The sequence below is a fragment of the Cololabis saira genome, chromosome 11 (genome assembly GCF_033807715.1).
Source record: "Cololabis saira isolate AMF1-May2022 chromosome 11, fColSai1.1, whole genome shotgun sequence".
In the NCBI taxonomy this organism is placed as follows: Eukaryota; Metazoa; Chordata; class Actinopteri; order Beloniformes; family Belonidae; genus Cololabis; species Cololabis saira.
In genome coordinates, this window is record NC_084597.1 from 13,209,989 (window position 1) to 13,237,132 (window position 27,144).

A 27,144-nucleotide genomic window follows, 5' to 3' on the forward strand; every position below is an offset into this window, starting at 1 on the left:
GAGGGCCCTGGGAGGGCGTAATAAAAACCATATACATACTTGCAGGCAGCACAGTGCTCGGTCATGCGTGCAGACCAAACACGATTATAATGGGTGGCCTTTGTCAAATGTTTTCTTTCATCTGTCATCTGTCTTTGACTTGGTTGTTTCTCACTCCAGTGTAACTAGGAGCAACAATTTTCCACCTCTGTAGTCATGTGATCCTACTAATGCGACTTTGGGCAAATTTCCAACCAGTGAATATGGCTAAGCCTAAACTTAGAGCTGGAATCTTTTGTGATTATAGCTTTAAGTATGAAAAACTTGGAAAATGGGAGGACTGCAAAACTAATTTGCTTTGAATGAATTAGCTTTGACAATACACATGATCCAAGAGAGAAATGAAGCTGACATGCAAGGAGGGACTGGGGTGTGTCTGTATTCAGAGCGTGCATCAACTTAGTGGTTGTCTTAATGAGTTTTAGCCCTTGGGTTAGAGAAAATAAGGTTCGTGACCTAGCTCCCACAGTATTTCGTGTATTATTAACCTTTCACAGATCAAACTGAAATTGCATGTTCAGTTTTTTTTTTGGTATGTGTACGTGCAAAAAGCTTTGTTTTCCTTGGCTGCTTGTTCTGCATCAGGAGGTGAGTTCATGCTGGACTAGACAGTCTATTATTCAGAGGCTGAACGCTGTGAAAAAAGGTATGAGTCAGGGCTTCCCTCAAAACACAAGAAACTGGGATAAAAGCTTTGTTTTGATAGTTTTATCTCATGGCAGCTACATCAAAATATACCCCCACCTTGTGGCGACACACAGACTATACACAAAGAAGTCTGGTGCTCCTGATTTCAGCTGTCTGGGGAGACCAAACCGTGGCGGCTTCCTGCATAACCACACCAGATGTACGTGGCAGAACAGGTGGTACTCACTAGATCCGAATTTCAAGTAGTTATTTGCATAATTAGAGTAAAGACGGGTGGCAGTCACAGTTCAATCTTGTCGTTGCCTTTAGTCGGGATTTATTTTTTCTTTTTTGAAATTATGCCAATATTGTTGGAGACCTTTAAGGGATCAGTGAAAGAATTAGTCTTTTTGCATCCCATCATAATTCTTTTGCTTTTTATGACTGATTTAGGGTCTAATATGTGCTACTTTTGGCCCCTGTGGCTCCATGACAGCACTGACAAGTGCTATGTTTTCCAAATTTAATGTACTTGTATTTTGCGTTATATGAACAAGATGTGTTCCCTATTTAACAAGGTCGTTGTAATATGGGAAACAGCAAGTGCTGTGAAGGCCCGGCGTGGCCTGAACTCTCCAAAGAAGATGAACACTTGGTCTCCATCAAACGGATACGTGGCTGAGCTGAGCTTGATGAGCTTGAAGAAAATGAAAAGAGGAAGGGATGAATGATAAAAAGCATTAAGAAAAAAGAAATGTTTCATATGATGCACATCCTCTTAACTGAGGGGCGATGCTACCATGTCGGTAGATGTAAGGCAGGATCCATTTAAGGTGTTAAACAAATAATCATTCACTTTTTACTGTTCTTATTGCCCTCTTAAGTGGTTTTGTTTCTTGTTTTGTACTCTTATTGTATTTTTTGTTTAACATTTTTTAGTTGTTTTAAAACTTGGTTTATTTTTTGTTTATTTTTTAACTTTGTTGCAGCTGTTGCTGCATTAAAGGGCCCGACCCATAAAGTCAAGTTTTAAAATGTTTATTCAATCTCAATTTAAATGACAAAATCTGGCATTACATAGTCAGACAAAATTCCATATATTTAGGTCAATATATAATCGAAATGACAAAGCAGATATTACGTATAAATTACAGCTGCAAGCAGCGAGGAACGGGCCCTCGCACCTTTGTGCACGTTCAGGCGTGCTGCAGTGGAAGCGCTTGTATGACTTGCATGTAGATTCTTCAGGCCTGGACATTTAGCGGATGACACCAGCCATGACTCTGTATATCAAACCATTCAAAACTTATGGCAGAAAGTAGGAACTATCAGATATCAACCAATCAGAAGAAGGGGCGGGTCTAATTCATGCCAATGAAGGTCAAGTACTCAAAACCATGTCCGATTGGCCGCTCGGTGGCGCAGTGGGTTAAGAGGCGGCTCATATACTGAGGCTACAGTCCTCCTCCTGCAGCGGTCGCGGGTTCGAATCCAGCCCGCGCACCTTTGCTGCGTGTCTTCCCCGTTCTCTCTCTCTACCCCTTTCCAGTCTGCATCTCCAATAAAGGGCCACTAGAGCCCAAAAAAATCTAAAAAAAAAAAAAAAACACCACCCACTAGTCTTTGTCAAACCATTCAATTGAGCCGTCCAGCAGCTAAACCCGCATGGAGTGCAACGTCATGACCACATTTAAAGGGACCACGACCCCTGAACAGTCATAGTTGCATGAAGGACAACATGCTGCATTTAATAATGTGTGTAGAACCACACTTAATAAACAAGGTGAATTATGTCTGTAAAATTCACTACAGAACTATCAAATATGGACGACCAGATGAAGGGGGGGGCGCGCTTTTTGGCTTCTATCGTCGCCACGGTAATGCTTTTGACTGAGAAAAGTAATGTCCATCGTCGCGGGATCTAGACGCATATTTTGATGTATAACACACCTGGGTGCACGTTACAGTTCGGGACGGCCAAAGAAATGGCATAAATTGTGCCAAAATTACGCGATTAATTCAAAATGGCCGACTTCCTGTTCGGTTTCGGCCATGGCACCAAGAGACTTTCCTTTAAGTTGCGACATGATACAAGTGTGTACCGATTTTCGTGCATGTACGTCAAACCTTATTGTGGGGCTTGAGGCACAAATCTTTCTAGGGGGCGATGTTGAGCCATTTTGCTACGCCCATTAATGCAAACCTGTCAGTGGTCAGTGCAATGGGAGCTGAGGAGTCAGGATGAGCCCGCATGGTGGGTCTAGCCAGGGCCACTTTTGCATCAGCAAAGGCTTTGTCTCTTTCTGGGTTCCAGTCCACCTCACGTTTGAGCTTGTTGCCTTTCAGGGCCTCATACAGTGGTTGCATGGTGAGGGCCGCCCCGGGTATGAAACGGTGGTAAAATTTAACCATACCGGGAACTCCTGCAGTGTTTTCACAGTGGGCGGGCGTAGAAAAGCGGTAACTGCCTCCACCTTGGATGGCAATGGGACCACCCCATCCTCAGTGACCCTGTGCCCCAGAAAGTCAATGGCGGAGACGACGAACTGGCATTTTGCTGGATTAATGATAAAGCATAAATTGAAATGTTAAATAAATGTATTTGTATAAATAAAAAAAAAAAAAGAAAACACATCCGCGATCGGGGCACTCGTCACGTGATCAGGATCTCCGCTCGTCACTCTATGACGTAGAAAGGATGCCCAGGGAATTCCCTATGTTTGACGGAATGGGAGAATGGTTAAAACAATTAATTTAAATATCGCCTGTCTCCACTTCCTGGTTCAAAAGCCTTTAAAAATGATATTTTGTGGCTGGATGACGCTCTGGTTAAGGTCTGGTTAGGTTAGGCATCACTTATGATTGGTTAGAAGTAGGAAACGCTTTTGGTTTTTGCTAAAAATAATAATTTCACATCACTTACATCAGGGGTTCTTAACCTTTCTGACCTTGGGGCCCAATTTTTTCAGTACAGAGTGGCCCGGGGCCCGTTAAATATTAACAAAGTATAGCAGGGGTATTCAACTTTAAAAGGGTCCATTTAGAGAAAATTTACTCAAGCGAAGGTCCAGAACATCATAATAAATATATATATATATATATATATATATATATATATTCAAGTAGCCTCATAGTTGTATCAACATCTGCATCTGACTGTTATATTAAAAAAGTACATATTTGCCCATTAACATGTGTAACTTCAATTACACATTTTTTTCTCTTAAAAATAAAATAGATTTTATTTTATTTTTCAAATGCTATCTTATTTTATTTCTATATCTTTTTATAATAAATGAATATAAACACATCTTAACAATTTAAAAGTTTAGCAGTTTTTCTTTCTTCCCCTTAATCTTATGCCCCCACTTTCTGTTGTTCAGTGAGAGAACTGAGCTCTAATTTCTCCTGTCAGGACTTTAAATCTGGGCTGGATGGTGTCAGGTTCTCATGCACATGAGAAGGTGCTCATTGGTGAGCCTGGATCGATATTTAGTTTTAATTATGTTAATTGTGGAGAAAACTGCTTCACAGCTGTATCTGGACCCAAACATGTTTAAGATGGTCAGCTTATTTTCTGTGACTTCAGTTCAGACTTGAGTGGATATGTTTGATGAAAAACTTTGTGTTTTGTTTCAGTGGCGTTTCACTTTCGCACTTTGAACGCCACGGTCTCTGAACGCATGAGACACTGGTTTTGTCCCAGTGGGAAGACTGAACCAGGATGAATCTGTCCATTCTGGGTTGAACTTTCCTTTCCACCTGTTCTCATCTCTGTAAGACTCAAGCTAATTACTTACTAAGTAACTTACTAAGTTTTATTTACATTAATAAGTTGTCAGGACTGCGCGTGTCGGATTTCATCCGAGCCTGATCAGCTGAGACGGGCAGAACCCGCACCTCTCTGGCCGCTGCAGCCGTGTCACTTTCCAAACGCTTTTGCGAGCCCGAACAACAGTCCAGTCCACACATCTACATCTACAATCCTTCAGCAGTAACGACAGAGCCGCCCGAGCGGCACCGACCTCCCCGGCCGCGGGGACGCGTCAGGATTAATGATCACGCCGCGCTCGCTCGCTCGCTCTGGGCCCAAGTGTGGGCCGCGGCCCTATGGTTAAGAATCACTGACTTACATGACCTCCGTCGTCATGGCGACAGCAAACAACATGGTTAAATACTCAAATTTACGTTAAATACTAGAAAACATGGTTAAATACTCGCCGTCAAAATACTGTTAAAAATCATCAAAACACCATTAAAACACTGTTAAAACAGCGTTAAAAACATGCTTTTACAAACTGACAGTAACAAACAGTAACTTGCGCGTCAAAAACTCATAACTTAGCCACTATAATAAAGAATAATATATACATAATAATAGTGTAATAGTCCGTGTATATCACGACAACGGATCCTATTGACTTCACATAGTACAATATCCGTGGTGCTCACACGGAATTATACCATTTCCGTGTTGGTGTCACGGAAAATAGTGGTGAGAGGTCGTGGGCATTTCACCGATTTTTGTGAGATCAGGTTGACCAGAACACTAGTAACAACATAAATTATAACCTGAATAAATGCTGTATGGTAATGCTGTGACTAACATCTCTATGCAGGTGAATTATGTACACATCACTATGAATGATAAAGGCACTACAAACCATTAAATATATAATTTTTCTCCAGTCCTGGCTTGCGTGCAAAATTTGGTGACTTTTGGGGCACGTTTAGGGGAGCAAAAAGGCCCTCCTTTCGTCAGAAAAATAAGAATAAAGAAAAAAAAAAAAGGAAAAGGAAAATTCCTACAGATACAATAGGGCCTTCGCACTGTAAGTGCTCGGGCCCTAATAACAGCAACTCCTCAGCACGGAAATGAGCTATTCTGTCCTAAAGTCGCTAGATGGCGCTAAATGACCTCATCGCCTAATTTTCATAATTTGCCATTTGTATGTAATTGTCACGCCAGCTGTAATAGAGACGAATAAAGTGGTGGAAGAGATAAAACGGAAGTTTGAAAAACAGAACATGCTTAGAACTACAAATTAACTTTCTTTTTGTTTATTCTTCTTTTTATTATGTCACAGCCCTCTTCCTGTATCCTGCAGGCCAGTGCAGTGTCATTGAATAATTATTAAATAATGACATTGAATGATATATTAATAATCTCCTGTTCTAAATGAATGTCTACTTGTATTTACAATCATGTTGATGATGTCTATGCAACTCTAGATATTGAGCCACTTTTCATATTTTTTATACTTTTATTTACCTATCGTAATTATGTTATCTTGTAAAACAGGTCTCTTGAAAATGACGCCCCCGTGTCTCCACGAGACTAACCTATATATACCGTATTTTCTGGACTATAAGCCGCACCTGTATATAAGCCGCATCCGCTCTATTTAAAAAAAAAAAAAAAAGATATTTAGCCGCAGATATTTCTGTTGTCAGATTAGATATTTACTACATGTACAGAAGGATTTTGAACTGTAAATGATGTACATGTTTGTACCTAAATAGATCCTTTCCTAACAGTGTATTTTAACACGGCAGCAACTTTGCTGATTAAAGCGAGAAAATAACCGCTATTTATGTATCTATTTATCTGTTTGAAATCTGCTTCTACTTACTTCTATCTGCTAAAGAAGAAGTAGCGTATTCTTCTTTGCATTTATTTTGTCTTAGTTTTGATTCTAATTCCGGTTAGAGCGCCCGAGCGGTGGAAGAAAAATCCACAGAATAGAACCTTTGTATAAGCTGCATGGTTGAAAACCTATGAAAAAAGTAGCGGCTTATAGTCCAGAAAATACGGTAAATAAATAATATTCACTAGTGCAGAGCCAGTACAGGATCAGCCGGTGGTGGTGCATGTGCAGTCCATTGGACGCTGGTGGCAGTGATGATCAATAGCCAGAAAAAAAAGGACGCTTAACAAATGCTAGTAGTAGTGACAGTGGGACTATGAATGCTGGGTGAATGCTGAAGATGCTCAGGGAGCTAAGATGTCCCACCTGACAAAGCTCGATTGAAGTTATCACTATCAGGGCATCAGGGTTCGACTGGGAGCGGTGCAGTTCGTGCAGTGCGGTGACATTTTCCAACCAGTCAATTAACTGATCTACTAAGGTCTACTTGGAAGGTAATGATTGTCACAGTTGTAGGCTGATATATTGATCTCACTAGAGTCGTTCAGACTACTTTCTGGGTCAAATTAAAAATGTTTTTTGGTCAGGAGGGTTCAACATTTTTGCAATGCATTTACGGTATTGATAACTGTTTAAAAATGAGAACACATTAGTTAAACAACATTAAAAACTAAGTATTTCATGCTGTTTCTGTCTTACTTTCACCAGTTTTGTTAAAAACATATTTTAATCAGTTAAAAGTTTATTACATGTTGTAAAGCCTAATGGACATGTCACCAATTCCTCGTGTGTTTAAAAAATGTAGGTTGAAATGTTAAGTTTTAGAGTAATAAAAAAAAGTAATAGCGCCGAGGGGGATGTTACCATGGTTCAAAAAGACATTTTCCAATGCCAACACATTCAAAATTGCTAGTACACGGCTTAAAAGCCACGAATGCGTCTCCATGAAATCAAAATAAATGACATTAAGCTAACATGGAGACAGCAACAGCAGTTTTAAGTAACAAACAAAAGTACTGATGACACATTAAAAATAGAGATATTGTAGCCTTAATAATTTGCCAACAGTAATTGTTTTTATGCCTTTGCCTGGATATACATTTTCAAACTGAAGATGAGGGTTTCCAAAAAAATTAACCAAACAATCCACAAACTTCAAATCCATAAATATTTATTACATATTAATGAACATAATCAACTACTTTCACAGCAGTGGTCTACAGCACTTGTTTAAAATAACTGCTCAAATAATAATAATAATAATAATAATATTAATAATAATAATATAGTTTAGTTTCATTTGAGGCAACATTTGATACACAAACATTTACAAGTATTACTTGGCATTAAAAACGATGGCGATACAATATTTTAAGACACTTGGTGTTTTTGTTTTTTGTTTTTTTGTACATTTTCTTTAATTCTGATATCACAGAGGTTCAGCGACAATCTTAAACAGGAAATATAGATTCATATACAAAAACAAAAACAAACATAAAACCCAATAGTGACGTAAAAGCTCCAAGGAGAGGTAGAAATCAAGAGTACTCAACAGAAATGGTTGAAAAACTGGACCGACACAAGCGAGAGAAGCAGTGTTCCTCCCATCACCCACCCTTGCTGAGGTCGACAAATATTTAAAGATAGCATCTTTGCATTTAAAAACAATGAAATAGTTAAAATCCACTTCTCGTTCCATTTTCATCCCTTTCTTAAGTTGTGTTATTAGAGGAGTTCATGCTGCGGCAGGCTGGGGAACAGGGGGAAAGGCGTAGTGGGAAAAAGGGGGAAGAAAAGCTCATGCAAGTATCTAACAGCTGTTGTGTTGTGAAACGTCCACATGAAGGCGCTCTACTGCAAACATCAACTTAACCGTCATGCCTCCAAGCTTGCTACCTTACTCAGATTTCTGCCTTGACTGTATTTTTTTTGCAGATTTTCAGGTTTGAGTCCAACGCAAAAGGAATGAACTCAGTTTACTAATTTTGAAAGAAAACCTTAGGAATTTTAACGTGAAGGCAGTTTGTGTAAAAACTTGTCATGGCTTGTGTTTCAGAGCTGCTGCGTTTTCATTAGGACAGCCTGCTGCAATGTTGTTTTCATTATTATTATTATTATTCTACCAGGGGGATAATTAGAGGAAATTGCTCCCACCTGTTTGACGGAGTCTCTTAAAAAAATCCAGATTAATTTAGTGTATATGTGTAGAAACTAAACAATTTGAATGGGCATTGCATTATTTTTTACAAATTAAGTAAAATTTGATACAACCAAATAAAATGTGTGGTTCAGGTATACCTGACAAAAGAACCTGATTAAAGTGAAGTTTTATTCTGCCGCTGACGCAGGATCCAGCTGAGCAAGGAAGGAACAGCCGCTACGACCCCCATCACCTGTCAAAGTAATGCAGGTTTATTCAGTCTTCCATCATTGATGAGACGGCAATGCCACAGAGCAATGCTGGTTCTTGTAAACCCCGGAAAGCAATGCGGTAACGATGAACATTCTCACATGCACATCATGTGAGATGGATGGTAGAATTAGAAAAACAAAAAATCCTAAATTTATGATTTCAGTCGGTACTTTGATAAGCTGATGATCAAATAATATGCATTCACACTTGAATGCCACGTAATTCAAAGTTGCTGCTGATGATTGTGAATGTCAGTCTTGGGATGGTGTCCGTCTGGATTTTACAAACTTTACTACTTTGAAGTTGATGCAACACTGTCAAACAAATATTGGCAAGTCAAGCTGGTAATTACAGTAACTGTGATGTGACATGAATGCAGTTTCAAGCTTGTAATAGAGAGTTTGTTCAGTAAACTCAATATCTGATGTTTAACTGAAGAGGCAGAAACATGTTTATCATGAAATGCAGGGCCATTGATATCACAAGGGTAGCCATGTCTCATATTACTCTCTAAAAAATATATATATTTTGAAAATCTGGCTTATTTCAGTCCTTTGAACTTAAAAAAAAGTGTACTAAAATAAGCAGCAATACAATTTCAGGCAAACCAATTAAAGGTTCAGCAATGACAGGCAAAAAAAAGAAAAGTTTTTAGGATAATTGAGTAATGGAACCTTTGTGTTTGGCATTGTAAGATGTGTTGAGCTGTTTTTCAAAGACTCAAAGTGCTATGGGGATAAAAAAGTAACTAATTCAATCATCAGTGCCTTCCTGAAGTTAGTTGTTCTCTTATTTTACAAACAATGAAACCCTGATTTGATCATTTAGGCCAACATTTTCCCCCGCTTAAACACGCCTGGGTCAAATTAGCAGGTTAAAGCCGTCAATGTTGATCCAATTAGGTGTGTTTGAGCAAAGAAATGTCTAACACAGGACCTGGGCTGAAGAACACAGATTCAGGCTCCTTATTTTTTCTATTTTGTTGTGGACATAATTTCTTCCAAAGAAGCTATTTCGTGGCACAGAAAAAAAAAAGAGAAGCAGTAGCAGAAGTGGCTGATGTAGGTTTAATGTCCGCTCAGTCTTACAGGGTAAAATGTTTACCGTATGAATTAATTGTGGATCGTCGCTGTGATCCAGCATGGGCTGAAATCATGGCGTCTGCTGTCAGATACTGGAATGTGGTGGCTGTTTGGGGAGTAATTCAGTGAAAGTGGTAAACGGCACTTGTGGGAGACTTGCGCCTCCAGCCCTGTCAACCTGCAACGTGTGAATGAGGAGAGGCAATTTGGATGGAAATCTACAGAGAGGATAAAACACCATACTTTTACCAAGTGTGGAAATAAAATGATATACTGTATATATTTTTAAAGATATCTATAAATATGCATCACAGGCCGGAGTGGCATATATGCCTGCCGCCGTATGCAGTTTCATGTAAAAACAGATGTACACATACATATTCATATCACACAACATTTTGAAGTGGACTGGAAATAAACACATAATATACAACATATATTGAACAAATTCAGAGGAAATTGTGAATGCACAGATTTTTGTTGTACCTTGGTGAGCAGATTTACATTCAGCTTGTGGTTTGGGGGGTCAAATAATTCTCTCAAAGTTGCTGCAGTCGGTGTCCCAACACACCACAGCATCCTCAGCTCACTTCCTCTTTGGGTTATCTGCCGCGGGGGGCATTGCAAACACTTGACACGCAGTGGGTAAGTGACAAACACGCACGATATCACGTCTCCTCGCTCCCTCTGCACCCATCCCATGTGATGAATGGGGAACGGAGGGATGCTGGGATGTAAACGCGGGAGAGGGGTAATAAAGCCAACGCACAAATTAAAAGCAGGATATATTAAAAAAAAACAACAAAACAAAACAGTAAAACTTGGTAAAACAGTGACAGTAGAGGAGTAGGTGAGCAGAGAAGTGCACAATGGGATTGTCTTCACTTTAAATCCAGGACATCTTCCTCAAAGGACGTTGAGAGGGCGAACGTGCTTGTGAGGGGTGGGCTCTCCGTCTGGAGCATCACCTTCTCTGGCTCGGCCTCCAAACTGGACGAGCAGTGCAGCTGCACGTCCTGGTCTGCCTCCGAGGACTCTGAGGTTATCCTGTTCGGTGCAGAGAGACACGTCAAACTTTCAGCTCACAACGGTAAACCCAGTCCCCTAAATGTGTCTCCAGAGTCGGGTGCGTCACCTGTCGCTGTTGGTTGATGTCAATGCCCGCACCTTCGACTCCTCGTCGATGTTCTTCTTGCTTATCTTTCTCTGTTTGACCGATCCACTGTCTGGTTTCCCACTTGGTTCTTCCGTCAGGCCTTTGTGGGTGTTAGGTAACAGGAGAAGAAGCGCATGAGTGCCCATGTGGGGAGTGCACTTATCCTGCAAGGCCTGACACTCCATGGTAACAGTCATGCACAAAAATATAGTCCCATGTTTGTTTGTGTTCTAGGTTTAATTTGTGTGTGTGTGAAGTAGGGATGGGCGGTATGGACTAAAAAATGTATCACGATTATTTCTGGCATTTATCCCGATAACGATAAAAATGACGATAAAAAAATACCAATTCAACTCCACCTTTTTAACTATGAATCTATCTCGCTCTCAGATCCGCCATGTTTGTCATCAACGGGAATTTATCTTTCTTTCTTTCTTTCTTTCTTTCTTTCTTTCTTTCTTTCTTTCTTTCTTTCTTTCTTTCTTTCTTTCTTTCTTTCTTTCTTTCTTTCTTTCTTTCTTTCTTTCTTTCTTTCTTTCTTTCTTTCTTTCCTCCTTTCCTCCTGCTCTCTCCTTCCTTCTTCCCTTCCTGTTTTCTCCCTTCCTTCTCCCCTTTCCTTCCTTCCTTCCTTCCTTCCTTCCTTCCTTCCTTCCTTCCTTCCTTCCTTCCTTCCTTCCTTCCTTCCTTCCTTCCTTCCTTCCTTCCTTCTTTTTTCCCCTTCCTTCCTCCTTTCCTCCTGCTCTTTCCTTCCTCTTTTCTCCCTTCCTTCCTCCTTTCCTTGTTTTCTCCCTTCCTTCTCCCCTTTCCTTCCTTCCTTCCTTCCTTCCTTCCTTCCTTCCTTCCTTCCTTCCTTCCTTCCTTCCTTCCTTCTTTCTTTTTTCCCCTTCCTTCCTTCTTTCCTCCTGCTCTCTCCTTCCTTCTTCCCTTCCTCTTTTCTCCCTTCCTTCCTTCCTTCCTTCCTTCCTTCCTTCTCCCCTTTCCTTCCTTCCTTCCTTCCTTCCTTCCTTCCTTCCTTCCTTCCTTCCTTTTTCCCCTTCCTTCCTTCTTTCCTCCTGCTCTCTCCTTCCTTCTTCCCTTCCTCTTTTCTCCCTTCCTTCCTTCCTTCCTTCCTTCCTTCCTTCCTTCCTTCCTTCCTTCCTTCCTTCCTTCCTTCCTTCCTTCCTTCCTTCCAAAAATCAGCTTTACACAAAAACGTCATCAACGGGAATTTATCGTTTTTACCGCGACATGACAAATTCTTATCGTGAGGAATTTTTTTGACGGTATATCGTGAACGGTAAAATATCGCCCATTCCTAGTGTGAAGAAAATTAATCATCTGATTGCAGCGTGTGCAGCATGTGTGCAAAACAAAAAGAGCAGATGCTTTTATCCAGAGCAACTTTGATAAGAGGAATACAATCAAGCCCTAGCATCAAAGTACGGAACATCAATCCAAGCAATTTTGCGTACATTGTTCCAAAGTGAGACAGGTTATTCAAGAAGAAAGCCTCTTGTGTCTAAAACTAACATGGAAGCAGAAACACCTCGTTCTCTCTGTCAAGCATGGCGGTGGAGGGTTAATGACTTGGGTTTGTTCTGCAGCCACAGCCCTCCCCTCTATTACCACAGTGTTCTGGATGCAAATGAGGGGCCTTGTGTCCAACAGTTAAAGCTTGGTTGAAATAGGGTGATGCAGCAGGACCAGTCTTTCTTGAGTCAGCTGCCTCCGCCAGGATGTCTGCTGTAAATACTAGTGATGCACCGATTGTTCGGTAACCGAAATTGTTCGGCCGAAAATGGCAAAAAAAAACACTTTCGGTGTTCGGTGGAATAAGTGGGGAAAAAAAACGAACAATTAATAACGGTGTTGTAAAATAAGGAAATAAACTGGCCGCTCCGTCCCGTAACGTTGCGCACTACATAAATCGTTGGCCAACCAAAAACTAACCCCATAAGAATTTTACCTAATAGACTGGCCGCTCCCGTAATAAATCGTTGACCAACCAAAAACTAACCCCATAAGAATTTTACCTAACATTCACCAGGAGGTGGAACCAAAACAACATAATGCTGGGAAATTATTTTTTTTTAGTTTTTTTATGTTCAATAAATATTTTCTACCTTGTAATTTTGTAAAAGATTTTTTTCTTTGAAAAGCATGCCTAAATCAAATGTATTTGATTTATGCAATGGTGAAAAGATTGGCAAAATAAATGAAAAACTGCTGAAGAACCATGTTCGATATTGTTCGGTATTCGGCCAAGTGTTTATTATTATTTTCAGTTTCGGCCACAAATTTTCATTTCGGTGCATCACTACTCGAGCTCCGCTGCTGCTCATGTGTGACGCAGTTCTGTAAAATGACACGCGGCTGTCCGTGTGTCAATTTACCCACAAAGTATGTTTGTGTTTCCGACCCACCCACTGGCACGGAAACACAAACATGCTTTGCCTGGTTGTTGCTGATGGTGGGTACGGCTGATCGCCGCAGCTAAACAACGCTTTGTGAGCAAATATTCCTTCAAATGAAACTGAAACGGATAATTGAATGTGAAGAAAAAGTCCTAAATTCTGCTAGATTTTTCTTTTTTCTTTTGAAGCTTTACTTCTTTAAAAGCCACAACAACCAGATGATTTCTTTTTTTTTTGTAATCATGCAAAACACTGGACTAAAAAAAAGGGGGTACTAACTTTTGCACTTTGATAAAACATGTATTGTTTAGTTTATAACCATAGTTCAACGTACCGAGCAGCTCTTTCCGCGTACGGGTGGCGATCTCTTTAATCTCCATGCGGGATAAGGACAGAGAATGCGTGGCGGAGATGAGAGGAGTCGGGGGCACCATGGCGGGGGCCTGGGTTGTCAGGACCTTGTTGACCAGAGGCGACTTCAGGGGCCTCTCGATGCTGCGGCCCACCAAGTTACACAGAGGGATCTTGAAAATGTGTTTGCACATTGCTTCTCCTGCGAGGGAAAATCCCAAGGAGGAGAGACGGGTGAGAAAAAAAGAGCAGACAGTCAGGAAACTGATATAACAGTTTGTGAAATAAAGGAGTGACAAAAAGAGAAAAGATGGGACCAGAATGTCATAAAAAAGAGAGATAAAGATAAGGTGAAGTATGGGAATTAATAGAAGGATAACAATTCTAGGACTATTTGTTATTTAGTAAGTTTTAGTAGAGTACCGTAGTAAAACTAGGAAATATGTTGTACACATTATGAAGACTAATGTATTAAAATGTACCTTTTATAATCAGTCCAAGTACGACGGAGTATTAGGGCCAAACTAAGACAAAAAAAATTGGAAATTACGAGAATAAAGTCATAATATAATGAGAATAAAGTCGTAAAATTACGAGAATAAAGTCGTAATGTTGCGAGAATAAAGTCGTAATAGAATAAAGTCGTAATATTATGAGAATAAAGTCGTAATATTACGAGAATAAAGTCGTAAAATTACGAGAATAAAGTCGTAACATTACGAGAATAAAGTCGTAATGTTGCGAGAATAAAGTCGTAATATTATGAGAATAAAGTCGTAAATTTATGAGGATATCATTTATGAGAACTCTAACAGGAAGAGCTTCTTCTCCCTGTGTTAAAATGAGGAATATTGAGCATCTTGTGAAGTTATATTTATATATTTATAATATATTACGACTTTATTCTCGTAATATTATGACTTTATTCTCGTAATTTTACGACTTTATTCTCGTAATATTATGACTTTATTCTCGTAATTTTACGACTTTATTCTCGTAATATTATGACTTTATTCTCGTAATTTTACGACTTTATTCTCATAATATTATGACTTTATTCTCGTAATTTTACGACTTTATTCTCGTAATATTATGACTTTATTCTCGTAATTTTACGACTTTATTCTCGTAATATTATGACTTTATTCTCGTAATTTTACGACTTTATTCTCATTACATTATGACTTTATTCTCGTAATTTCCTTTTTTTGTTTTTTTTTTGTTTGGCCCTAATACTCCGTCGTAGTCCAAGAGCATGAAAACTTGAAAATTATTTTTCCCATTTAAACATGAATGAGAACATCCAACAAAGTAAAACTTAAATGAAGAAAATCTAAAGTGATTAATAGTCCAATTTACTGAAACAGCATGCAACCGTAAAATTAATCATCCTTTCATCAGAAAGCTAATGTAATATAACTGTTTGGCAGCTATTTATAGCAGTCCATCTATTATTCTGAAGAGACTACAGGACTTAAAGTCCGCTGGGAACACATTTAGTGGATGTTTAGTTTTTCAAAAATGACACGATCTGCCCACAAAGATGCAGCGCGCCAGCCTGCAGTTCCTCACTCTGCCACATGGGGTCAGTATTGGTGCTCAGCAGAGTGAGCTAATCCATTGATCCAGGCGCTGATGGGAATGGATCAAAGTGGATGCTGGGCAGCAGAAAGAGAGAGGACCTTCTCATCTGAAATGTCAGTGGGTGAGAGGGAAGTAAAGAGCCATGGAGACAAATAGAGGGTCCCAGATACATTCTGTTAGTTCTGTTAGAGATCTGCTCTCATGTACCTGTGCTGTTGAAGAGCAAAAAACAAAACAAAACAAACAAAACAAAGCAACAAACAAAACCAAGATGTGAAGGGGAAAAAAGGCATGCTGTTTGGAATATATAAATCACACACACAGATCAATATATTCCACATGCGCTTGTTTCTGAACCGGGGGAAGCGCCACTCTCCACCACACTGGCCAAAGAATGACACGAGCATCGGGGATGCCGTCACGGTTTTTGGAAGCCATTATTGTCCAGAAGTGTTTTTGCTGCAGGTCTTTAAGCCAGTGAAGGTAGATGGTGGCCTCCAAAGTAACAACAGATGGGATTTTTGTCAGCGGCCCTTCAACCTTTCTCCCCTTCCTCCAGCCAAACCCCCTCCCACCCCCCCGACAGCCACCCACCATCAAACTGTGTCACCACAGTTTGGACTCGCACTCTGGATCGAAGAGAGGGCTGACAAAAGTCTCCATGGCGACAGTGCAATCTGTAAATCATGCTGCGGCAGAAGTGTCTTCTTCCCTCTTTGCCTCTTTTCTCCCATCCTCCTGCATGTATATACAACCCCTCTCTCTGCCCTCTCGTACCTTGTTCTTAGGGGTGTGCAAACAAGGGTACCTCACGATTCGATTCGATTTCGATTATTGGAGCTTCGATTCTTCGATTATAACGATTGTCGATTCGATTCGATTATTGGTGCCATGATTCTTCGATTATTGTGATTTTTAATGCTTTTTTCCATACAAGATTGATTTTGTCTTCATCTGTGGCTACATTTGTAAATAAATAGCCAATCAATTAACTCAGTTCCTCTAACAACACTCATTAAGTAAATAACAAGGTTTTTTGACATGTATTTTTCAAAGACACAAAATAATTTATTTTATGACTATGTAAACATTTGCTCTTTGACTTACTTAACTTTGACCAGGGAAAGCTGCACTTGCATGAGAGCGCCCTCTATTGGCGGAAAACACTGAAAACGGTCAAGCCCTGGATTTAATGAGTTCATTAATTCAATTAAACAAGATATGTACTTCCATCAAATTTATTTAGTGTAAACATATCTGCCATATTTCTAGTGAATAATAAGAAATGTGCATTCTTGAAAATGAAATGATTCCGCAGCTTATTCAGTCTGGAATCTGGATAGGATAACTTAAAAAAAAAAAAAAAAAAAATTTTTTTTTTTTTTTTTTTTTTTTACTGGACCATAATCGATTACAAATCGTCACGTGACGCATCGCGATGCATCGACACATCGATGAATTGCACCCACCTCTACTTGTTCTGCATCCCCTCCCTCTCCTCTGTCTCTAATTATCAAACCCTGCGCCCTGATTGACATTATCAACTCCGTCTCACTCTTCACTTTGCGCTCTGTCACCTTTTCCCCTCCCCTCGTTCTATCCTCACGCTAATGCTTTAATTAGTCAAAACAGAAGGGGTGGCGGAGGATGGGGGGGTGGTGGGAGACACAACGTTCACTTAACATTCAACCGGCGTCCAAGTCAACATGCCGCCTCGGGGCAGACAGGGTGTTACACTCTGGGAGCGTGCGCATGTTAGTGTGGCAGCTTTATGAGTGTTTTTTATGAGCTGAGGATGAATTGTGGGAGAATCCTGCAGTACCTTCGGCATCCTTAGACATGTACAGGGAAAGCTTGGTACCATAGGGGATCCGTATAGAATCTGAACCAGGGATGAAGAAGAGGATTACACAGACTGAACACACACACACAAGTAACACACATTTAGGTGAGCAAACACACACACCAACACAGTAGGTTTGTCATCTCTCCAGGTGACGGAGGAATTACACACAAAACCAGCTAAAAAACAGGGCAGCAAATAAATAAAAAGTCCCTTTGAGGGAACTGATTACCCGAGCCAGTCTGAGAGCGTAAATCCCCTCCACGTCTAATTGAAGCTGCTACGGCTAAACCTTCCTCCCTGTTAATTTTAATGGGAGCCGTAAAGAGCTGCTCCCCCTCCGCTCGATGCCGTAGCCGCAGGTACGCTGCAGATGTAATAATTGTGCCGCTCGGACCCCGTGCTTCATCTCCGTCACCAGAATTAACTGGATGCATTTGCGTTACATTTAGCGCTGGAAGGTCTAATGGACAAAAGAAGAGGTGACTTCTCCTTCATCCATCAGTCGGTCCGGCTCGCTATGATTGAGCGAGCTGCGTTGTAACGGCATTAACAACGGCAGTATCAATCTGGAGGAGGTCAGGGACGGGGGGAGACGAGGCGGACTGATCAAATATACAATGAGAGATGAAGGAGAGAGGGGGAAAGTGGTCTCGAAGGGAGAGAGAGGCTCATATTGATCCTCAATCATCTTTAAAAGCTTTCTCTTGCTCTGATGTGTTCTTGAATGGTGGTGGAGGGAAATCTGACGGCAATAAGACTGAAACTTCTTAACTAATTTGTTGTTTTATCATTGAGGATCAAATAACATTAGTCCAACTTCCACTGACTGTCCATACGACTGATGTCAGATCGTATTTTCATCATCGCTGCTATTGTAGGTCTTAATTCATTTAATTATTCGTTGATTGATTGAATTTATTTATTTAAAACAGGGATAATGCACAAAAAAAACATTAATCTTGTAAAACAAGAAGAGATGCTTTGAGCCAGGTTATAGCAACAATTGCTAATTTCCGCCTGTAGTCCCTGGGCAGGTAAAGTGCTAAGCAGATACAATATTAAGATTAATTGAAATAAGACATAATAACCATAATATTTAAAAATTTGACAGAATGCACTAATAAATAAAAGCACGGAAACAAGAGCGCCAAATCATAAAATCACAAATCACATTGCTGCCTTTAACTTTGATCATGTTAGTCAGCTGTTTCATAAGCTGTTTTGTTTAAGGATCCTCAAAATCCTCTGGTCCTTCGATACTGAGAGCGTGCTGAAAGTTTTCCATCCATGAATTAATTTCTGCCTGTCCGGGAAGTAAATTATTGAAATAAAACAAAACAATTAATTCTGCCCAAGTCAGTTTATCCCCCAGAGTCCAACTCTCACATTTGGGCACCTTAAGAACAAGTCTAGGTGGCCTCTATGGAGAATGAGGCATTACGAGAGGGCGTCGCCACTGATAGGACATGCCTATCTGTTGCCATAGTAACTTCATCGGCGAGACAGCAGTGGCTTGTCATTTGCTTGATTTTTCAGACGTGGAGCTGTTTTCTTGAGAAGAAAAGGAGAAAACAAAAGGGTCTCTATTGGGAGAAGCTGAATACCAAAAAACAACCAGCTGCATTTTGGGAGAAAGCCTGAGATCAGTGACGGTGATCTATTCAACCCATACTGGAAATGGCAGAACTTGAGTATGTCAACACCTCATCCAGGGGAAACCTTTCAAGATAATGGCAGCGGAGAAGTGATGTGAACCTCTTATTCTCTCTATAAAAGGTGACATCATCATATTTTTGTTTTGTTTTGTTCGTGTCTCTGCAGATAAATACACCAACACACACTCATACAACCGCAAATCAGAAAATGCTCAAATGGGAAAATGAAACCCCTCAAGTTATTATTCTTGATTAGTTTAATGTTTGAAAGACAGCTACAACTCAAGATATTCACTCTTTTTTTTCAGTCAGCTTAATTTCATTTGAACGCCTCTATTATTGCACTTCCCGCCCTAAATATATATATAAAAAAAAGAAAATTTGGGAAAGAGTTTAGTGCTACAACAGATGATAGTAATGACGATTTGGTACAAAAGTAGTACCCAAGAGAAGGGTCTCCACTTTGTCAACATAACTTCCTTAAGGAAAGATTTAGCGTGATTTGCTTCTCATCCTACAGTGCATAATAATAAACTATTCAAGGAATATAGAGAAAGTTCAGTCCATAAAAAGGCGAGGCACAAGCCTAATACAGACGTCTGTGACCTCCTGTCCTCCACATGTCACCTCATCAAGAACTGCTATTCATCAAGAGCTGATGAAACCACAGATTACTTTGTCAAGCGTCAGGGTATGGAAGCAAATTCACAAAATACATTTAAAAACTGTGCTGTGCACGTGCTGCTTTCAAGATGACATCTTTTCCAGAGATGTCCATACAAAACTCGGTTCTGCGCAGCTTACAAAAGGCACAGTGAACTGATTTATTTTTTCCCCCCGCCCCACTTTTTGGAGAAGCTGATGCAGGTCTGACATACGAAAATGGATGAAACGATAAGAAAAATAAACCCCAAAATATCTTGGTTTGCATACAGTGGCGTCAATTCAGTGGAAGCTAAGGTATGGCAAGGTTACGAGTCACAGAACTAAACTAGAGTATCAATCAACACATCCAGCAAATACTCATCACAGAAGTCTATGTAGCTTATCTGTGTGGTCAAGAAAATTGGAACTTTTTCAAATGCAGTCTCGCTCACTGCAAAAACTAAAAAAAAAGAATATTTGTCTTATTTCTAGTTAAAATGTCTAATTTTTAGTCAAAAAATCTCATTACACTTAAAACAAGAGTCATCACCAGAAAAATAACTTGTTATTTGACCATGTTCACCTGTTTCAAGTAAATTTTCACTTGAAATAAGCAGAAAAATCTGCCAGTGGGACAAGATTTATCTTCTCATTACAAGCAAAAAAATATTGTTCCACTGGCAGATTTTTCCACTTATTTTAAGTGAAAATCTACTTGAAACAGGTGAAAATGGTTGTTTTTGAGTCTTGTCTTAAATGTAATGAGATTTTTTTTTACTAAAAATTAGACATTTTAACTAGAAATAAGATAAATATTCTTGTTAAGATTTTCAGTTTTTGCAGTGTATAATAACTAGTGAAATCGATCATGTTGTTCTGATTTGCATTTGTAGTTATTCTATATGTATTAATAGAATAATCAATACAAATAGACACAGACTAATTCCATAAATGTATTAAAAAAACAAACATTTACATTTTCCCTTGAAGCCAAGGTGTGGCGGCTGCCGTACCTTGCCATACTGAATTGACGCCCCTGTTTGCATATTGTCAGCAAACAAACGGAGGCCAAAGTAAATGCAAGCATCACTGCTTGTTTTTTTTTTAACATCCCATGTCCTAGTTTTTTTTTCTGATCTGAGGTTGTATCACATGGTTGAGATCAAAGTCTGGATTAGGAGAGCATCCAAAGTCAAAAAGATCTGCAAGCAAAGCTGACACATGAAAATGATTAATATCAACACCCCGCGGCTGCTCTGTCGTGCTGCTGCGCCGCTGTGCAGGGCTTACCGTCACCGAGCGGCGAGGGAAACACAGGCATCTCATAGCCAGTGGGAGTCTGTGGGGAACTTTGAGAACTGGTGTCTCTGGAGCTGCAGTTGGAGGCTGAGCTCACCGGTGCCGACGAGACGAAATAGATGTCTGACTGTGGGCAGATTAACAGAAGCAGGAGAAGAGGGAATTAAATTAAAAAAACGGAGATGGTGGGCATGTAGAGAAGGCAGGAAATATTAGAGAGCACCGAGGTAGGTGGTGAAATGAAGACGGACAAGAAATAAAGATACACATTTGATACCAGATGCACTGTTTTCAATTATCTGCGTGTATAAATTATTAGTGAATTATTGCCTTGTAGCCATGGCGATTGTCTGGCATATTTCCCACTGGGGTAATAAAGTTTGATTGAATTGAGAGAGCTTGAACGGCTACTGTACTTCAACCAAAGATCCTCTATACCAGGGGTCGGCAACCCAAAATGTTGAAAGAGCCATATTGGACCAAAAACACAAAAAACAAATATGTCTGGAGCCACAAAAAATGAAAAGTCTCGTATAAGTCTTATAATGCAGGCAAATGGCGAAAGGCAAAATGTCGAGAAAAAAGTCTAAATGTCGAGGAAAAAGTCGAAATGTCGAGAAAAAAGTTGAAATGATGAGGAAAAAGTTGAAATGTCGAGAAAAAAGTCAAAATGTCGAGGAAAAAGTCAAAATTTCGAGAAAAAAGTCAAAATTTCGAGATAAATGTTGAAATGTCGAGAAAAAAGTTGAAATGTCAAGATTAAAAAGGAAAAGAAAAAGGAAGAAAAAAAGGAAAAAAGAATAAAAAAAGAATAAACAAAGAAAAAAGGAAAAAAAAATGAAAAAATGGAAAAAAAAGGTTAAACATTTTTGAAAAAGCTCCAGGAGCCACTAGGGCAGCGCTAAAGAGCCACATGCGGCTCTAGAGCTGCGGGTTGCCGACCCCTGGTCTATACAGAAGATAGCGCATTACCGTTACTGCCAATGGTATGAAATGGTATACACTTCCGGTCTCCTAAATGGGCGTGGCCGCCCCTCTCCCTACATCGTTTTGGAACATACAACACTAGATACAGTACAACTTTCTTCCAAAAAGACTTAAATAATAAAAAATAACAGTATTATTAAGCAAAGAAGCAAGTTTTATTTTAGTTTTAAACTTCATTTTATCCGATGGGAAAACGATGAGAGCCAAATCTCGCGAGAGTGTGTTGCTCAGACATAGACAGGTTTCAAACAAAGTTCATTTTCTCCTAATCTGTCGGTCTGAAAATGTCCATTTTGGTGTCAGAATGTTCAGAAGGTTTGTGGCTTTTGGAAAATGGGTCCCATATTTACTTAGGTTACTATGGGGCGAAGGAATTGGTAATAATCTGTGCTCACGTTCACTTTTCCCATAGGACTCAATAGACTCAGGACCTACTTCCTGTCTCCTAAAGGGGAGGGGCAGTCACGTGACACAGATACAGGAAACCGAACCGTAGTGGGCTGTCTCGTTTATTGAACGTCTCTGCTTCAACTACGCAGAGTGAGGCCTGCAAAACTTGTATTATGAATTTTGCGACAGCGGAAGTAAAATAGCTGAAGGTACAAACATCACAAACGACAGACTTCAAAAGGACATTTCAGAGAATAAAGTCATCCAACATAAGTAGATGTCAAAAAGAGTTCCTGACTGAAGAGCATGAATCTGATGGTGTGTTATGGATCCCACTGACCCGTGAGGCGGCCAGCTGCAGCTCTGGCACCACTGCTGTGTACACCAGGTTTCCATTCACCACCAGCCGGATCTCAATGGAGTCCGTGGTGAAGGCCAAGATGTACGGGAAAGCACAAACTGCAAAGACAACACAAACATACAAAGTCAGCGCATCTCTTTGAGATGAAATGCACAACCAGGCAACAGTTAAAAAGGCCGTTCCTCTCATTCATCGCCTAACCATCCGCCAGCTTCACACCTCACAAAAAAAACTAAAACCCTGGTCTTCATACACAGTCCTGACAAACGTGACATCATTCAGGAATTGCTTACTCTACCTCTAAGTGTGTGCAACTAGAGTGAGACAAATAAAAGACTGTCTTATAACAGTGTGAAACATTATCAAACAGTTTTTATACATACATGAGTTTTTACACATTTAAGTTAATTATCACTCAGTTTTATCTTCTGCTCTGAATTAAGAGGAAAACATTCGGTTTGTAGCAAAATACTCAACTACTTTAATCTGTCATTAGCCAACTTTGACAGCCTGAATTGGTGAAGAAAGTACAACAATTACTTTTTAGTTTAATATTAGATTAAAAAAAAAACCAAACATACATTTTGAGCCAAAATGACAGTTACCTTTGTCAATCATTCACTCAGAAAATTAGGTACAGTTTTAACATAATAAAGTCATAGAAAAGCAACTGGTTAGTAAAAAAAATGAACTAACTCTTAAATTGTATGATATAAAATATTTTTCTGAATTATCAATAACAGATTAACTATCTTATCGATGCTTGGCCCAAATTGTCCACCAGTCTCCAACACCCTGCAGGTTTTACCACTCATTTCTAGGTGGTGACGAAATCCCAAACCATAACACTTCTGTCTCCATGCTTAAGATGCTTAAGAGCTGCTACCAGTTTCTTTGGACCTTCACTAAATTTTGTTATTTTGGCCAAACAACTACATCTCTGACTTGCCTGTTCAGACCAAAGTATTCCAAAAGTCTTTATCTGTGCCAGCGTATGCTCCGGTAAACTGCTCCTATGCTTTTTTAAAAAGGCACCAAAGACTTTCTCTGAACATCTACAATGCAAAACTATGCTATGACTGAAGATGCACATGCACATTTTTACACACACACACACACACACACACACACACACACACACACACACACACACACACACACACACACACACACACACACACACACACACACACACACACACACACACACACACACACACACACACACATATATATATGTGTCCAAACATTTGGTCTGTACTGTATATGGCAGGGGTATTCAACTAGATTCGGCCGGGGGCCACATCTGCAAAAGGACTGTATGGAGAGGGCCGCACAATTTGAAAATTTGGGGGTTTTCAAAATGTATTTTGCACTCAAAGACGAAGACTTATGTATATATAATACATTTGTATTATACATTTGAATATATCTACTTTACATATGAATTATGTATTAATTGTCTCCAGATTTAGTCATTGTGAATGTTAAATATAATATTCAGATAAATAAATATTATTTTAAATGCAAGTTCATTTTGAAACCATGCATTGTGAAAACTTAATGAAGTTGATATTGACCTACTTTTAATAAAACACGCCATAATGACAAAGCACCACTTTCCACCAAGATTTCCTTATTTGAATATTATATTAAGCATTGAGCACAAGCATTGCAGTCCATAGTAGCCAGTTTGATGTTATAAATAAGCAACCAAAATATTAACCATAAGCTCCTTTATTAATGACACATCTGTGCATTATATCAGCAAAACAAAACAATCACATGAAATTATAGGAGGCTTAGAAGTTCCATCAGAAATGCAAAGTCCTCACTTATTCAAATTAATTCTGTCTGTCTGCATGTGTCTCAAGGCTGCTCGTCAGCCAGCGGTGTACAGTGGGCCAACAAAATTACGCAGCGCAGTTGGCACTCTCTCAAAAACAATTTAAATAAAAAGAAAACAGCTCGAGCTCGGAACTGAAGTACAGTAGTGCAAACTAATGTGTGCCATATTGTCCAATGTCCATCACTCATTTACAAAAAAAAATAAAATAAAAATAGATTTACCTTATCTAACTGTTCGGTTTTTTCCCCACTTATTCCACCGAACACCGAAAGTGTTTCTTTGCTATTTTTGGCCGAACTTTCGCTGCATCACTATTATTAAAAAAAAAAAAAAAAAAAAAAAAAAAAAAAAAAATTCAACAAACAACCCCTTTTTGAAATATGACCAGGGGCCACATAAAAGCTCCTGGCGGGCCGCATGTGGCCCGCGGGCCGCCATTTGAATATCCCTGGTATATGGGTTTAATTTTGCATTAAATAGACAGGATTTCACAAGGATCAGAGTGGTGCAATAAATCGTATTCAGTTGAGATGTACATCAATCAAATGATCAATCAAGTGACTTTTTCAAATAGTGGTATGATTGAAAATAACTTATTTTAAAATCTCTTGCTAAAAGGATTTTCCAGTGATTCTCCACTATTCTCATTCACTTTTTATTACATTAGACATGTTTATTTTTAGTGTACAATTTGGAACTTTTAATGTGCATTAATTATGAAAACAACAAATTTTATGTTTCATTTTTTTTCGTTTTTCACTTGGTTTTACAAATCACGTGACAGCTGTAACTGGTGTCTCAATAACAACTATTTTGTGTGACCAGTGTTTTTCATGACGTCTGTTTCATTACTTTGATGTGCTTCTTTTCTTGTGACAAGTGTCTGTGCATGAAATAAGGGAAACATGATAGATGCCTAACAAAAAGGGGTAGAATTTTGTTTCCAACTGGGTCAGGATGAACAACAACAACAACAACAACAACAACAACAACACTCGCAGTCAAAAACATGCACAAAAATACACACGTAAATCACACAGGCCAGCTTGTGGTCACACATGGTGTTTCCATGGCTACAGCAAGCTCTGGCCAGGCCTGCAGCATGGGCAGGGTGGGGCCCATGCACTGTTGCCATAGTAACCTACCAATAGCATTGGGCATCTGGTTCCAACTGAAGTGGAAATCAGAGGTGTTCGACTGGATCATCGGTGTGGAGCCATTAAATGGACAAACTTTCTTATACGAGCAAATATCTGGAAAAAATAAATTGTAATAAAATAAAAAAACAGGTTAAAAAGCATCATATTCATGTTAACTGTTGTGTATTGTCTTTGTCTGAATATGAGCAGTATCTTTATTGTAGCTAAGAGAAGAAAACACAATTTTTTTCCCTCTTATCTAGACGTAAAAAAAGTGAGTTATAGAAAGCTGAGTTTTGAAAAGAATAAATAAAAATCTCTGAATTTTATCATCCTAATGTGGTCTGTGCAGGGACCCTTACTCTACCTGCTGAGGAAAAAACATTAAGGCTAAGCTTTGACACTGGAGACAGAGGGCTGAGTAATATCTGAAATGTTAAGAGTCAAAGGGACACTCACAGTTGTAACACAGGAGCAGACCTGCCTCGCCGTCTTCATAAACATCAATGGCTGCTACAAAGTTTACCTGCAGGCAAAGAAAAGTCATTTTAAGGAAATCCCTTCAACATGATGCAAAAAGTAAGAGCACAGTTTTTAAATTGGTGGGGGGCTGGACTCTTATGGTTGTAGGTAGGGCTGGGCGATATGGACCAAAAGTCATATCTCGATATTTTCTAGCTGAATGGCGATACTCGATATATATCGATATTTTTTCTGTGCCATAATTGGGGTTTCCCCCAAACCATTATAGCATAGCATCTCTGTTAGCTTCATTTTTTTCTGAGGCAAACCCTTAAAAAAACAGTCAGTTTTAATACAAAGCCTCGTGCCAAATGTCACACAGGTACCTTTATTAACAGAGGTCTGCACAATATCAAAATGTATAAAACAAATGAAATAAAAATAAACTGCCTGCATGTATAGAATAAAAATGCTTCTTGAATAAAATAAAACAAATATCCCTTTCCTGCATAACAATTAAATTAAAATACAATGTGCAATTAATACAATGTAGACAGTAACAGGCAGACTTTTCCACTGAGGTTGACATTTGTGCAAATCTTAAATAAAACATTCAAGTCAATTTGTCACAAAACAAGCTATATCAAAATCATAAAAAAATAAAAATAAATAAATACATTTTTCTTTTTTTAAATCGATATAAATGATATTGTCTCAAACCATATCGCGTTTGAAAATATATCAATATATATTACAAATCTCGATATATCGCCCAGCCCTAGTTGTAGGTGTATATATGTATGTGGAAACGCGTGTATCTATAGATATATGAACAGAATAAGTCAATAAGATTGTACACAGCTGAATATAAATTCACATTGTAAATAATTAATGTCTTTACGTATAGATGAATACAGGGACTCGGGTATACCACAATTTATATTTATGAAATTCTTACTATTAATTTGTGCATCCTTTAACTATTTCAAGTTTTTCTTTTCTTTCATATTTAATAATGAGGGTCCAACTGAAAAAAAGAGTATTGAATTCAAGGGGTAGGAGTTCATAAGTTTTTTACTTCTTCCTACTCCTTTTTCTAGCATAACATGTTTGCTATTACGGTATATTTATTAATTCTCCTCTACTTTGTTCATGATAGTGCATTTATTATTTAGTGATTTTATTGTTCTTTTTTATGTTATTGATTTATTGTTCTGCT

The 27,144-nt window shown here is 39.1% G+C and overlaps 1 protein-coding gene across 5 annotated transcripts in view; it reads right to left on the minus strand.

Annotated features, from left to right (window-relative positions):
- Positions 1–7,528: 7,528 nt before the first annotated feature.
- garnl3 (GTPase activating Rap/RanGAP domain like 3) overlaps positions 7,529–27,144 on the minus strand; it is a 144,182-nt gene continuing 124,566 nt past the window's right edge. For 3 of the 5 annotated variants that reach the window (XM_061733777.1, XM_061733776.1, XM_061733778.1), the window contains exons 24-31: positions 25,923–25,989; positions 25,470–25,577; positions 22,456–22,574; positions 20,730–20,865; positions 17,116–17,175; positions 13,693–13,911; positions 10,945–11,065; positions 7,529–10,856 (exon numbers count right to left, since the gene is read on the minus strand). In XM_061733777.1, the coding sequence (XP_061589761.1) occupies positions 10,691–10,856; positions 10,945–11,065; positions 13,693–13,911; positions 17,116–17,175; positions 20,730–20,865; positions 22,456–22,574; positions 25,470–25,577; positions 25,923–25,989 (996 nt within the window). In that variant the 3' untranslated portion in view covers positions 7,529–10,690. The remainder of the gene's footprint in view (positions 10,857–10,944; positions 11,066–13,692; positions 13,912–17,115; positions 17,176–20,729; positions 20,866–22,455; positions 22,575–25,469; positions 25,578–25,922; positions 25,990–27,144) is intronic. The other 2 variants (XM_061733780.1, XM_061733779.1) reach the window with 1 other exon arrangement.